The sequence below is a fragment of the Chlorocebus sabaeus genome, chromosome 24, assembly GCF_047675955.1.
Source record: "Chlorocebus sabaeus isolate Y175 chromosome 24, mChlSab1.0.hap1, whole genome shotgun sequence".
In the NCBI taxonomy this organism is placed as follows: Eukaryota; Metazoa; Chordata; class Mammalia; order Primates; family Cercopithecidae; genus Chlorocebus; species Chlorocebus sabaeus.
Window position 1 is genome coordinate 45358631 of NC_132927.1, and position 13969 is coordinate 45372599.

The window sequence follows — 13969 nt, forward strand, 5'->3', positions numbered from 1 at the left end:
TGCTTATCTGCTCTTTGAGGGGCTAGGATGAGCTGATCAGGGAGCTCCTGAGAGTCAGTTACTAGGGGGACCCCAGGAGACTCCATAAATCCACCTTTGATCATCGAAGGAGCCTCAGATCGGTCACAGATCAGTGACATCCCCAGAGAATCCTCTAAATGTCTTTAGAGAGGAGTTTCACAACAGTGCCCCAAGAAAGTGTGGTGAAGGCAGGCAGGCTGCCATACATCTGTCCTTTCTGACTCTCCTAGCTCAGGCACTAACTGGGCAAGGCAATGGCTGAGTGGCCGAGAGCCAGAAGATAAAAAGGCAAGAGCAGGGAAATCAGGCAAGGACAAGGGCCACTCAACCGGGACCCCACTTACTGTCCTTGGAGCCTAGGAACGGGCCTGACAGAGTGGGGCTCATCATGGCTCCCCACATCTGGCCTCTTCCAAAACTCTACATGCAGCCCAAGCCTCGTATCCAGAGAACAGTCTCTTGTCTTGCAGAGCACAACCAGCTTCCAAATGGCGCAAGAGGCTGCTGTGAGCCATAAAATATAAATTCATTTAGAAGCATTCCCAAATTCACTATAGCTTTTCATCATGACATATTTGCTTTATCGAGAAGTAATAATAAAAGCACAACTATTACCCTGGGAGGTGAAAAAAATGGCAACGTGGCATAGGTCCCTAAGAACTTGAATCTCAAGCCCAGGAAAAGAGGGCAGCAGGCAAGGGACCAGGGACCCATAAGTATGGACACCAGATGCCACACACATGCGTGGGTGGGAAGAGAGTAAGACGCTGAGACTGACGTCTCCTGCCCTCCCTCATCAAACATCAGCAAGTCTTTGAACTCTGGCGGGGTGCAGGGCGGCAGGTGTAACATACAAACGCCACCGCAGAGGCAGGAAGCTGGGTTCAGTCCCACCTGCCACCTACAAGGAGCTGTGTGACTTGGGCAAGTGCTTTGGAACTCAGCAGTCTCAGCCACAAAACAGGGATGGCAGAGCTCCCACCAGGTCTACCTTTACAGTTCCCCGGCAAAGGAGAGGTGGGAGCGAAAGGAGCAATGAACAAAGTGATGCATTGGGTATGACCCCATATACACAAAGTTTTAAAACAGGCACAAAGATACAGATAGCTACCAAGAAGTGTATAGGAAATGTATAGGAACAAAACACCAAGCTTGGAACAGCGGTTAACTCTGGTGAGGGAAAGGAGAATGCTGGGGCCACAACTCTACGAGGTACTCTTTCCTGAAAATGAAAATCTGAAGCCAACATGGTCTTTGTGAACTGGCTTCAAGATCAGAAAATCTAGAAATACTTGCTGTAACCACCTGAACCTTTCAGGTCTTTCCAAATACCCTCAAATGTCCTTTACCTCCCACTAAGCCATCCATATGGGTATTGTGAGGATTACATTAATATCTGAAAGCACTTAGAAATGTGCCTGGCCCAAAGCACAGTCCCAGGGCTGGCTGATGCTGGGGGCGGGTCAGGGGGATACACGGATGCTCAGCTCCATATTCCCAGAACAGTCCCTGGGCTAGCAAGATGTGCCTATGCTAAGCTTGCTTCCAAACCAGTGGCTTCTGGGGAAAAGGCATCAGGTAGCACCTTTGGGTGCTACTGTGGCCTCTTTGCCTGTGCCAAGGAGCCTCAATGAGGGGGTGGCACATGGGCCAACTATATAACTGAGACCCCAATGTGGTATTCCTTAAAAAAAAACTACATGCAATGAACCTCTAAATATAAGATAAGAAAGAGAGGAAAAAGAGAAAAAGAAAGCTACAAAGCAAAGCTTCATTTGGAGCTAAAGTTGGGGAAATATGCAGATTTCTAATAAGAGGCCTCAGGGCTTCATGCATGCAAAGACACCTCCATGCAGCCCCAGCCACCAGTATCCGAAATGAAGGACAGGAAACCAGGGGTCTGGCCCCATTTCCCTGCCTCCAGGAAAACACAATTCATAAGCCACCTCCTGCATCTCCCAGCTCCCAGGGCCGAGTCTGGAAAAGCACTTTGGGTTCCTGGAAAGAAAGGCCCTTACAAAATATTGGGAACTGACTGGAAAGCGCCATTATCTATTATCTGGAGGATGTCTGCGGTGTTTAAAAAGGAGCCACTCCTCTGCCAAGGTCAAGGACGTGGCCAAAAACAACAGAGGGGCTTCTTGGAGCCAGAGAGACACATGCAGCCAAACGCTGACAGACACCCCATGCTCACAGACCCGACAGACACAAGTGTCAAGACAGAGGGCTTCGGTGGAGGCTGCCCTCCTTTTCCTGGACCAAGCCCTCATATTGGGGCTGTCGAGACTTGACTCAGAAGAATTAAAAGCTCCTCTTCTCTATCCCCAAACCACAGGCTGTTACGCATTGGACATCTCCACATCAGACATAAGGAGAAAAGATAAGAGTCTGATTTTAACAACCCCCTCCCGCCCACATGCAAGGCTTGGTGCCTCTTCCAGCCTGGAAAGCCAAGTTCCATTAGGGGACTGGCCTAAAGGAGCCCACCCACCTTGAAGTTGCCTCCCCTCCTGTCATTTCACCTACAGATGATTTGAAAATAGAGCTCAGATGCTGTCTCACTCCCATCAATTATAATCAGCTTTGCAGATGGCTTTTAAAAAATAAATCTTCAGGCCCATAAAAATGCTCCCCTACAAGCCCTGGCCTGGCCTCAAATCACAGGCCTTGTGACCACGCTCCCAACCAGCTCCACCATCACCCACCACCAAGACACAGGAAAAACAAGGTAACGGGGAGGAGCCTCCCTTCCCCCAGCCAGCTGCTCTTCCACCTCGAGGTGAACATTTGGGGCCTCTGATTTAGGCCTGGAAAGTTCAAAGCTGGGGGTCAGGAAATGGCACTGCCCCCCACTTGGTGCTGTTCTCTGACCTGGCACAAAAACTCCCCAGCCCTGCAGTGCCAAAAGCCAACCTAAGTCCCCCACTCCCTCATCAATTTTCTAAATCGTCTCAAGGCTTAAACAAGAACCTGAAACGTTACGGGTTTCACGTGCACAGACTTTTAAAATCAAAACAAACCTGAGCCTCAGCTGCCTGGTTCAAAGCCTGTTTGGTTCCCGTGGTGACCACAAAGGAAGAGCCTCTCTAAAGGGAAGGACAGACAGAACAGGTGAAACTGAAGGAACCAAAACAAGAGAGAAGGGGAGGGTGGTGCTGAATCTTAAAGCAGGGGAAGCTAGCTCCCAAAAGCTGGGGTCAGCACCAGAAGCGGCCACCAGGAACGCGGGACTGGGGAGGCCTCCAAGTTCAGGGGACTTTTGTCTATTCCTGACAGTTACTGCTTCAACTGAAAAACACAGAGAAATACAACTTGCACCCTTCACTACCTTCAAAACCAAGAAAAGTACCTTCACTGAGGCTTATGTCCATCCCCTTAAACCTCACAGACCCTCCTGTCAAAGACCTGGATTGAAAACCAACTCTACTTCCAGGCTACAGAAAGCCAGGTAAAGTCGCTTAACCTTTCTGAGCCTTACTTTCCTGCATGTAAAATGGGGATAAGACCTCACAAGTTTGCTCACCGTGATTACTGGAGAGAAAGCCACACATGGAAGCATAAATGTCAAAAATGTGCCACAATGAGTTGTCCTCTTATTTCAATTCTATATAAGCCTTGCCTCCCAATTCAAACATAAACTCCTAATAGCAAAGAGTGTGTCTGTACTTCTGGTTACGAGCCGAGTTCTGAGGTCAATCTGCCTAATCTTGGGCAAGTTACTTAACCTCTCTGGGCTTCCATTTCCCTGTCTGTACCAAGAAAACTAACAGTCCCTTCCCCAAAGAGTTGTTTGACAGGTAGAGGTAATCCAAACCATTCAGCCTTTAATCAGTGTGAACTATTAAGCTTTGTGCTTATTTGGAAAACCAAGACATTGTTAATAAATACTGGCTGGTTGGTTGGTTGATATAAAACAGGTAACACACCTTTCCAGCCTTCCCTCATCTTCTCTTCCCTCCCCAGGAGGTGGTCAGTGTTTACATTTACCTCCGAGTACCTTGGGCTTGTGAAATGCTTTGAACCAAAATGAATGGTTCCCTTTAAGGGTGAAGGGTACCAGCACCTTCATTTCCAGGCCTCTCTCACTGTGTGGCCGTGAGCATGTTGTTCTCTATCTCGAAGCTCAGGATCTTCATCTATGAAGTGTCATCATCCCACATATCTTACAAGGCTGTTGTCAACGTTAAATGCAGCCACTGACATACGCATCTGACATACACTCCATGTGCAAGAAGGGTTTCCCTAGGTCCCCCAGCCCTGACCTGTGGGTGACAGGCCTAGGGAAGACTCCACTCCCTCTTAATGGAGAACAGATCCCCACCCCTGCTGTAGCCAAGGACCAAGGAGGCAGTTTCCAGGGGAACAGTATCCTCTGCAATGTATACCCGATTTCCATCCACGGCTGCCTTTTATTCTCCTCCCACCTCTGTAGTGGGCCAGGTCACCTTTCCCCACGATTGCTAGGCAACCTCCAAGAGTGGTGCAGCGGCCTCCTTTGGGGGGCAGCCTGACCCTGCCCTCCCCTTCCCCTGCCTACAACCCTAAGGAAAGCTGCCTCACGTGGACTCCACCCTGCCAGCCCTGGGGAGAGCACACGGAGAGAAGCAATCCCAGGCCAACAGGGTTTACAGACAGAGATTGGGAAGGAATTTTCCCCTTGGACTGAGACTTGGAAAATGAAGGCCACCCTCTCCCCATCCCACCCAGTCTTCTGTTTGCCTGTGAGTATCTATGATCTATTCTGGTCAGTTTCCAAGGAAAGAGCCAAGTCCTTCATCCCGCTTTCTACAAAAGCTCCCGCCCTTGTCTTCCTCTTCCAGGCTCCTCTCACTCATCATGAACCTGGACCCCGGCTCTAAACACTGGGCATGACAGAGAAGGGGACACACAAATGAGGGAAGAGGGACAAGGATGGCAGAAGCCATCAGAAATCCTGTGAATGCTTGTTTACCTCTGGGAGATGGGATGACAAGCAATTGTCATTTTCTTCTTTATATTAGTTAAAAATTTCTTAGGTTTTAAAAAATTCTATGGCATAAAAGTCACCATTTTAAAACGTACAATCCAGTGGTTTCAGGTATATTTGTGAGGCTGTTAAACCACCACTACTATCCAATTCCAGAACATTTCCATCACCAGGGTTCTGTTTGTATACGTGTGTCTTGAGCTAAGTGTTCTACCCACGCAAGCATTTGTTGTATAAGCAGCAGAGCAAAGTTGAGAAGAAGTGCAAATGCTGGAGCCTGACTCCCTGGCTTCAGATCCCAGCTCCACCACTTGCTGGCTGTGTGGGCCTGGAGGAGTTCTGCAGCTTCTCCAAGCCAGCTCTCTCATCTGCAAAATGGGATAACAGGAGGATCCATCTCACAGGGTTAGATGTGCTCATGCATGTAGAGTCCTTAGGATAGTTGCTGATAATTACCATGTGCTCAAAAAGGGGAACCACTAGAATTATTACAAGAAAAGGAATTTTGTTAACTTCATGGCAGAATGGTGCATGCGGAAGGGGCCAGTTGGGGTCATGAATGTTGCCACACACAGCTTTGGGGCCTGCCCATCACTAGACCAGACTCACCATGCCCAGATAACCAGACTCACCCACCAGATAACCCTCTGGGACGACACGAAAGGAGGGAAAGCAAGAAAGGCAGGGAAGGGAGAGCCTGAGCAACCCTCTCCATGCATTTCCCCCCATCTGCTGAGAAGGATGGATTCCTGGGAGCCTGGACTTGACGCCCAGCCTGGGGATAGGTGGGAAACAGGTATGGTTTGGCTGTGTTCCCACCCAAACCTCATCTTCAATTGTAGCTCCCATAATCCCCACGTGTCACGGGAGGGACCCGGTGGGAGGTAATTGAATCACGGGGGTGGTTACCCACATGCTGTTCTCATGATAGTGAGTTCTCACAAGATATAATGGTTTTATAAGGGGCTTTTCCCCACCTTCACTCTGCACTTCTCCATCCTGCAGCCATGTGAAGAAGGACATGTTTGCTTCCCCTTCCGCCATGATTTTAAATTTCCTGAGGCCTCCACAGCCATGCTGAACTGTGAGTCAATGAAACCTCTTTGCTTTATAAATTACCCAGTCTTGGGTATGTCTTTATTAGAATGTGAGAATGGATGAATACAGAAACCTTGGTCATGCATGAAGGAAGAAGGAGGGGCTCCAGGTGGCTCTGAGCCCTGGTTTACTATGTCTCCTGTCCCCACCACTCCTAAGGCTCCTTGCCTCAGTCAGAGCCAGGTTTGGCCAAACAGTACTTAGGAGGCCACTTGCACTGGCACCTTGGGAGATGGAGCCAGAACCCTGGGCTAAACTGAATCATGAGTGCAGTGGGGGCTGACCCATCTGCCAGAACTAAGGAAGCAGGCTCAGCAGGTTTCCTCTGCCCCGGCCTCTCTGCCGTGACCTCTCCGGGGAGGTGCAGACTAGAACTGCCCAAACCAACTCAGTTGGTGGGTTCTAGGACCCCACCAGTGTCCATGGTGAGTAACTCAGCTCAACCCACAGGCCCCTCTTGCAGAGACATGGCCTACCAACACCTCTCTGTGTACTCTAAAGAGGGCATAAAAGCAGGGCAGGTGGAGAAGGTGCGCTTTGGCTCCATACCAAGTCCAGGAAAACCATAGGTGGGTTACACATGGAGGCAGCTCAGGTGGGATTAACTGGCTGGGATGATCCCAACAATATCTGTACAGAGGTGTGGCCTTGAGAGTCTGGTCTGTGACCTGTCCAGATGGCCTGGCCACCTCTCGCAGAAAGGTGAGAGGTCAGCTCTGGGAGGGGCAAAACAAATGGAAAAGAACAATGAAGCTAGGCATAGTGGCTCACACCTATAATCCCAGCACTTCGGGAGGCTGAGGCAGGAGGATCACTTGAGGCCAAGAGTTCAAGATCAGCCTGGGCAACACAGCAAAACCCCCATCTCTATAAAACACAAATTTAAAACTATAATAGAAGAATGATAAGGGAGAGTAATAGGAGGGGGTGTTCCCCAGCAGGATAGTCACTGTTGCTCTGCTCTGCCCTTTCAGGCATCTCCCCTCTCCCCACCTCTGTTCTACATCACACACACATGCACACACATGCACACACACATACATGCAGCTGAAATGCCAGAGAAAAGTAAGGCTCCCAGCAGAACCGCCTTCCTTTGAGATGCAGCTCCTATTCCACAAGCTCCTGCCAATGGCCATTACTGGCAGAGCCTGTTGCAATTCCGAATCTTTCTGGTTCCCTGTCTACCTAAACCGTCATTTCCTCCACACAGCAAGCAGAGCATCTGATACCTAACAGGGGTTTAATGAACATCTACTGATTGCCTCCATGAGGAGGAACCATCCATATTCTCACCCTATTAAGGGCTGGGCTCTTTCCCAGAGACCCGTGGTAGCACATCTGTGACTAAGCCACATCTCAGGCTCCGGCTGCCCCACCCTGGGTCCAGGCCCCCAGGTCTTGTGTGACAAGTCTTTGAGCCAGACTGATGGTTTATGGCCCCAACCAGGTGCCCAGCCCCAGGCCTTCCTCCAGCAGATGAAAAGGGGTGTCCAAATCCAACACAGCCTGCAGAGCCTGCAGCACCTCCCCAGGAAGTCAGACTGAAGGGAGGGAGGTCCCTTCTCTTCCTCTTGAAAAGGTGGTAGCCATGCATCTTACAGGAGCTGCTAGCCTCATTCTCCTCCAAACCAAACTCCAGTGTCCGGCGACTTCAGCAGCCCCTTAGAGTACCACCATTTCTCAAAACTGGAAAATCTGGTTCTCAGGGCTCACCAGGCCTCCTCACACCTGCCTGTCTTACCGCAGCCTGGGTGGCAGCCAGAAGCAGCCCCCACCTGCCTGGTCTGAGGCCAGCTGGCCTCTGCAGCCCTATTCCCCAGTCCACCTCTCCTCAGGCTTTGTCAATCACTTCACCAACCAATGGGGCAAGGTTTGGAGAAGGAGACACATCAGATGCTCAGATAAAGCAGGGCTGGGTTCACTGCTGGGAGGGATGGGTGGGGCCCAAAGAATGCCTCAGCCCAGGCCGGGGGCGATGGCTCATGCCTGTAATCCCAGCACTTTGGGAGTCCGAGGCTGGCAGATCATGAGGTCAGCAGATCAAGACCAGCCTGGCCAACATGGAGAAACCCCATCTCTACTAAAAATACAAAAATTAGCCAGGTGTGGTAGTGCCTGCCTGTAATCCCAGCTACTAGGGAGGCTGAGGCCGGGGAATTGCTTGAACCTGGGAGATGGAGGTAGCAATAAGCCGAGATCACGCCACTGCACTCCAGCCTGGGCGACAAAGCGAGACTCCATCTTAAAAAAAGGAATGCCTCAGCCTGAAGACATCCAGAGTTAAATCACTTACAGGGAATTCCTACTGTGTGGCCATTTTCCCTATATAAGCTGACATGGTGGGGTTGGTTGTTTGTTTTTTAAGTACTTTAACATCTACCCTTCATCCCCATACCCAGGGAGTACGGTAGGCAAGGAAGGCTACCTTATTCCACAGGTGAAGAGATTGAGCCATCACAGAGGTTAAGGTCAGACGTCAAGGACAACGCAACTCCCGTACACCCCTAAACAACCTTGGCTCCTGCAAAGATGAGTTTATATACTATGGCTTATCTCAAAGCCTATTGGGTAAAGACCATAGAAATTCTGGTTCCTCCAAATAACATTTACTGAGCACTCACTATACGCTAGATGCTGTGCTAAATCCCTACATATATTGCTTCATTTAAACCTCCACACAACTCTATCAAGCAAGAACTATTATTATCCCCATTTCCCCATTGATATCATCAGGCACACAGCAGGTAAGCTGACTTGCCAAGATCTCAACAGTCAACAGAGGGACCAAGATTTGGACTCACGGTGCACCCAGCACACATTTATCTGCAGAGTCTGGGACAGCCCCAGGATAGGTGGTTATCTGAACATAAAGCATTTCATTGCCTTCCCCGCCCCCAAGCCTGAAGTTGGGAGCCACGCATGATGCCATTTATTCCATTTTTCAGAGACAGTTCTAGATCAGGCCACCTACAGCAGGCCTGCCCCTGTGCTCAGCACTAGGAATTCAGCAGAGAACAGAACAGGCTGGGTCCCTGCCTCCACGGACACTGCATGGGGTGAAACTGGAAGGAGTGCAGAACAGGGAGGGGCCTAAGAATGGGGAGGACAGCCAATCCTCTCCTCTTTCTGGTTTTATTTCTACAAGGCATCACCCTGGTTTTGGATGTCCCATCTCTCCCCAGGTAAACTCTTTTACAGCAGATCCTCCCCTCTCTGTAGTCCTCCACCTTGACTGGTGGCCTTGGCTAGCTCCTGCAATGGCCTAGCTGTCCAGAAGGAAGTGCAAACAACATGTCCCCTCTTCCTGGGACCTACCCTCACCTGTCTGCTGAATGGAGATGTGGGCCTTATTCACAACCACCTCTTTTCACCTGCCAACACTGCCTCTCTGTTTCAACATCCATTAGCTCAACAAGTATTGATTAAGTTCCTACATGTAAAAGGCCGCAGGCTGGCACCTGTAAAAACACACATTAAACCAGAATCTTCAGGACTTGAGAAGGAAGAGAGAAATAAAATTTAACAGCAGAAGCTACCATTTTACATATCTGTTCTCATCAAGCCAGCAAGGTGGGTATTAGCTCTTTTTTATAAGTAGGGAATTGGAGACTCAGAGAGGAACTTGCCCAAGGTCACAAGCCTGAAAATAATAGAGCCAGGATCCTACTCCAAGTTGATGCTCTCTCCAACTTGACCTACACTAGGTACACACATACACCTAAGAACATGAGCAAAATTACATAAGGGAGAAAACTGGGGGCCGCAGTCGCCCTGAAAATAACAGCAGCTCCTAGGAAAAGCAACTTCAGAGCCCAGCCTCAAAGACCAGGAAGATTATGAAAGCTGGAAAAGGAGAGGAGTGCGTCTAATCCACGTGCTCTATCTGGAAGATAACTGCATTTTGTGTCTGGAGGCATGGCGACCAGCCCATGAACTCCGCACCGAAGCATTCTTTGAAAGAGGGACAAGCCCCAGCCAAGCCAGTGCAGCTCCTTGAGTCATGCCTCCTGCCTGCACAGACTTCTCCCTGCATCCACATCAGGCCGTACTTTCACCAAGGAAGCATTTCTCAATGCGCCATTTAACCTGACTCCCCGGAAGAGTCCTGAGGGCTCCGTGGGCAGAAATGCATCCCATTTACAGAGGAGGAAACCTAATGAAAGTGCCAGGAGAACGGGAGCTTGGTCTGTCTTGCTCAGTGCCCCATTCCTAATACCTGGAACTGTGTCTGGCCCAGAATGAGTGCTCACAAAGTATTTGCTGAATGATCTAATAATAAAAGCTCAATGAAATGCAAAGACTTGCCCAAAGTCTCACAAATAGCCATGGCTGCACCAAAGTTAAAAAGAGGGTCTTCTGCCTTCTACCGGGTGACCTTTGTATCCCTTTACACTGTGTCCTCCTCTTCCCTTCCTCACACGCACTCAATGCCTCCTCTGGAACCATCAGCCTCTGTCTACTTGTGGACTCTGGTCCCACACAAACCCCGCCTCCCAGTCAGTAGAAAGAGTGTCAAAAGCAACATGTTTACCTTAAGTCTTATCCCTCACCTGTAATACTACCTCCTTAATATCAACCTGCTGAGAACTAGGCAGGCCAGAAACTCTGCACACTGAGGCCCACGAAAGATAATCTAGAGAATTAACAGGAAAACAAAAAAATGTGGATCTGAATCTTCAGAGTCAGGCCCAGAGCTCCTTCTGTGTGGCCCCTCCATCAACCCCGCCCAAAGCACGTGTCCGCTCTCCTGGTTCCGAGATGCTCTGGCTCTGGCTGCCAGGCCCAGCTTTCCTGCCTCCCTTGCCAAGGAGGGACAAGTGAGGGGAAGCTGCCGGTCCCAAACATGGCTGCACCCCAGTCCCACCAAACACCAGTCTGGACTTGGAGCTAGTTACTTCCTCTCTCTGGCCCTGGTTTCCTCATCCTTGTGCGTGCCTGGCACCTATCAGCAAATGCCAGCTCTTGGCACTGCTGAGTTTGCCTCCAGGATAACCCAGTTTCCCAGACCACCTCTTCCTAGCTGGCTGCCCAAAGGCCTGGGGCACACCCACTGACACCCAGGTCAGAGCCCTGGGAATCTATATTCTTCTCCCCAACTGCGTTTAATATATTCATTCATTCAGAAATATTAAATACTATGTTCAGGCCAGTGCTCAGTGTCTGTCCCCCAGGAACTTCGTCTCACAGTTCTTTTCCTGGGCAGTTCCTGGGGCCTAGTTCCTGGGCAGCTCTGTTACTCCTGCCCCCGCCATGCACGAAGCAGGTGCTCCCTAAGCAGGGATTTCTCTTTGCTTCTAAACCCCAAAGAAGACCCCAGTCCACCATCCTAATCTCACTTCTAATTTAAAATCCATTTGCAAGAAGGCTTCACCCTGAAATTATTAAAGAGCCTTCTGCCTGGTGCCCCATAGGGATCTCCAAATTACCCACTCACTTTTCAGTTCCACCCACAGCACCCATGGTCCCAGGAAATTAGCCAAGTGAGTGGGGGACTGTCTGCAGCTCCCCCAGTCCTCAGCTCTTACTAGGAAGATGACAGGAAGAGGGGGAGTTTAAGCAACTGGCACATTACAAAGAAATCAGTTCGAAGTCAGGGGACCTTCCCATGTCCGATGTAGATGACCGATGTCGCTGTATAGGGCCCAGCCCTGCATATAGGCCTTGGGCACCGTGGCCTAGGTCGTCCTGCTTTGAGGAAGCCCATTGTGTGTGTTTTAGATTACCTCTGCCTGTCTGATGAAGTGAGTAAAAGGGCTCGGTTTCAGGGCCTAGGATTCCTGAGTGAGCTAATACAGGATGCCTTTGGCTGAAAAAAAAAACTTCAGTCGGCTCTATAAACTACCCCCCTTTTAAGTTTAAAAAAGGGAATGAATGTTACCATTTTTGGACATGAGCGTTCTCCCTCAAGCCCAGCCCTAACCGCACTATCCAAAGGGACGCGCCATCCTGTCCCCCCCACCCCAAACCCCATTCCCAGATCAGCCGGGGGGGGGGGGGGGGTGGGGAGGGAGGGTATGAAACGGGGAGGGACCGGATGGAAGCGGGCAGCCGGGAGGAGGGGGAGGGAAAGGGGTATTCAGGGTACGTGGCCGCCTGGGGGCACGGGCTCACCGCGCAGGCAGGAAGCAGCGGCAGGGTTGAGGCGCCCTCCCCCCACCACTACGAGTGGTTTCTGACCTCTTCCTGCCACTGGCCACTGTGCCCGGGTCCCATCGCCAGCTCCGAGCCCAGCTCCCATGGCGGGGCGCGCACCCGGCACACCGCGCCTGCCTGGGAAGCAGCTCCGTGGCTAAGTAGGGATCCCCAGTGACTGGCCCCAAATATCCCCTAAGACAGACCCTCGTTCTGGAGCCCCTCAACTCGAACCAAGCTGCCCACCTTTCCCGGGGGTCGGAGGGGCAGGACGTAGACGCAAGCCCATGTGGGTCTTACAGCTACCAACCCACTGAGTTAAGCAATAAAACGGTCTGCCGTCCTGACCCCGCCTCCACCAGGCCCGCGGGGGAGCCAGCGTACGCCCCCCAGTTTTCTCGGCCCCAGCCGCACTCCAGCTGGTCCTTCTCTAGGCAGATCCGGAGGCGGCCGCCGATCTCTCCGGTGGTCTCCCCTCGGCCTGGGGGGCCGCAGGGTCCCGGGCGGCCCGCCGCTCAGGTTGAACCCAGGGCGGCCCAGGAAGCAGCGCTGCCACCGCACGCCATATGGAGAGGTGGCCAGGGGCGGAAAAAAGGGAAAATCGATCCGGGGCAAGCAGCCCCGAGCCGGGGTCTCAGCCCCAGCCTGAGGAGCACCGCCCCCGCGCACAGCCCACGCGGGGATGGTTGCAGCAGCCGCAGGGTGGCCTGGACCACGGACCCCCAAGGAGACCTGCCCGCCGGCGGCGCCACCTCCCCGCGGTACGGCCCAGCGTTCGCGGGCTCCGGGGCAGGGGCGCTCCCGCTTCCGCCAGGCGCCTGTAACCCAACACCCCACCTCGCAGTGGCCGCGCCGCCCCCGCCCCCTCCCGTGCGCGCCCGGAACCGGTTCAGAGCCCGGATCCTAGAGCCCGGTGGGCAGAGCTGGTCGGGGCTGGGGGCTGCGGTGGGCGGGGGCAGCTGCTAACCTTTCTCTGCTGCTTCTCCCAGGCCGGGTCCAGGAGCAGGTCCCGGTCCCAGTCCTCTTCTGGCTGCATGTAATCGTTGGTTTGCTGAGAATCATAATGGTCCATGATGGTGCGCGCGTGCTAGGGGCTGGATTTCTTCTTCCACCTTCTCTCTGAGCAACGGCAGCTGCCCTGGCGTGGGGAGGGAGTAGGTCTGGGCTGGGCTGGCGGGGCCGGGCTCGCTCCCCTACGCCCGGTTCCGCCGCGGCGCTGCTGGCGAAGGCTGCTACTGGCGGCGACAGCGGCGGCTGGGCTCGCGGACTGCCTGCCTCCAGGCGGGCGCTTGGACCTAATCTCCACGCACACTGAGCTAGGCGGACACACTTGCGCTGCGGGAGCCGAGGCGGGCGGGGGCGGGGGGAAGGGGCAGAGCCCTCCCGAGGCTCTCCATTGGCCAGGCCGAGTTGCCCAAACTTCCCCCCATCGCCTCTCATTGGGAATTCCTGGCATCCGTCAGCCAGGCTGCGGCGCATATAGGTGGACTGGGCGGCCCCCTCCCAGCGCGCACACCCCCGCCCACTCCCGCGGTGCCCATTCCCCCGCGGTTCATGTGACGCCAGCTTAAGCTGAAAGGGACCGAAGCCGGGAGACGCCTCCTCGAGCTGGGGGACTGAGTGGCAGGGCGCTCGGGAGCCCCAGGAGCCGCCGGGATTGGACCCGTTCCCCGCCACCGTTATTGCGCTCCCACGCGCGCTCCAAATCCCGGGGTGGGAGGGGGCTGGAGAAGGGACGCGAGGAAACCCGAA

General features: G+C 52.7%; 1 protein-coding gene across 4 annotated transcripts in view; it reads right to left on the bottom strand.

Annotated features, from left to right (window-relative positions):
* ACTN1 (actinin alpha 1) overlaps nt 1-13530 on the bottom strand; it is a 106256-nt gene extending 92726 nt beyond the window's left edge. For all 4 annotated transcript variants that reach the window (XM_007987096.3, XM_007987095.3, XM_007987094.3 and 1 more), the window contains exon 1: nt 13185-13530. In XM_007987096.3, the coding sequence (XP_007985287.1) occupies nt 13185-13289 (105 nt within the window). In that variant the 5' untranslated portion in view covers nt 13290-13530. The remainder of the gene's footprint in view (nt 1-13184) is intronic.
* Between the last annotated feature and the right edge of the window lie 439 nt (nt 13531-13969).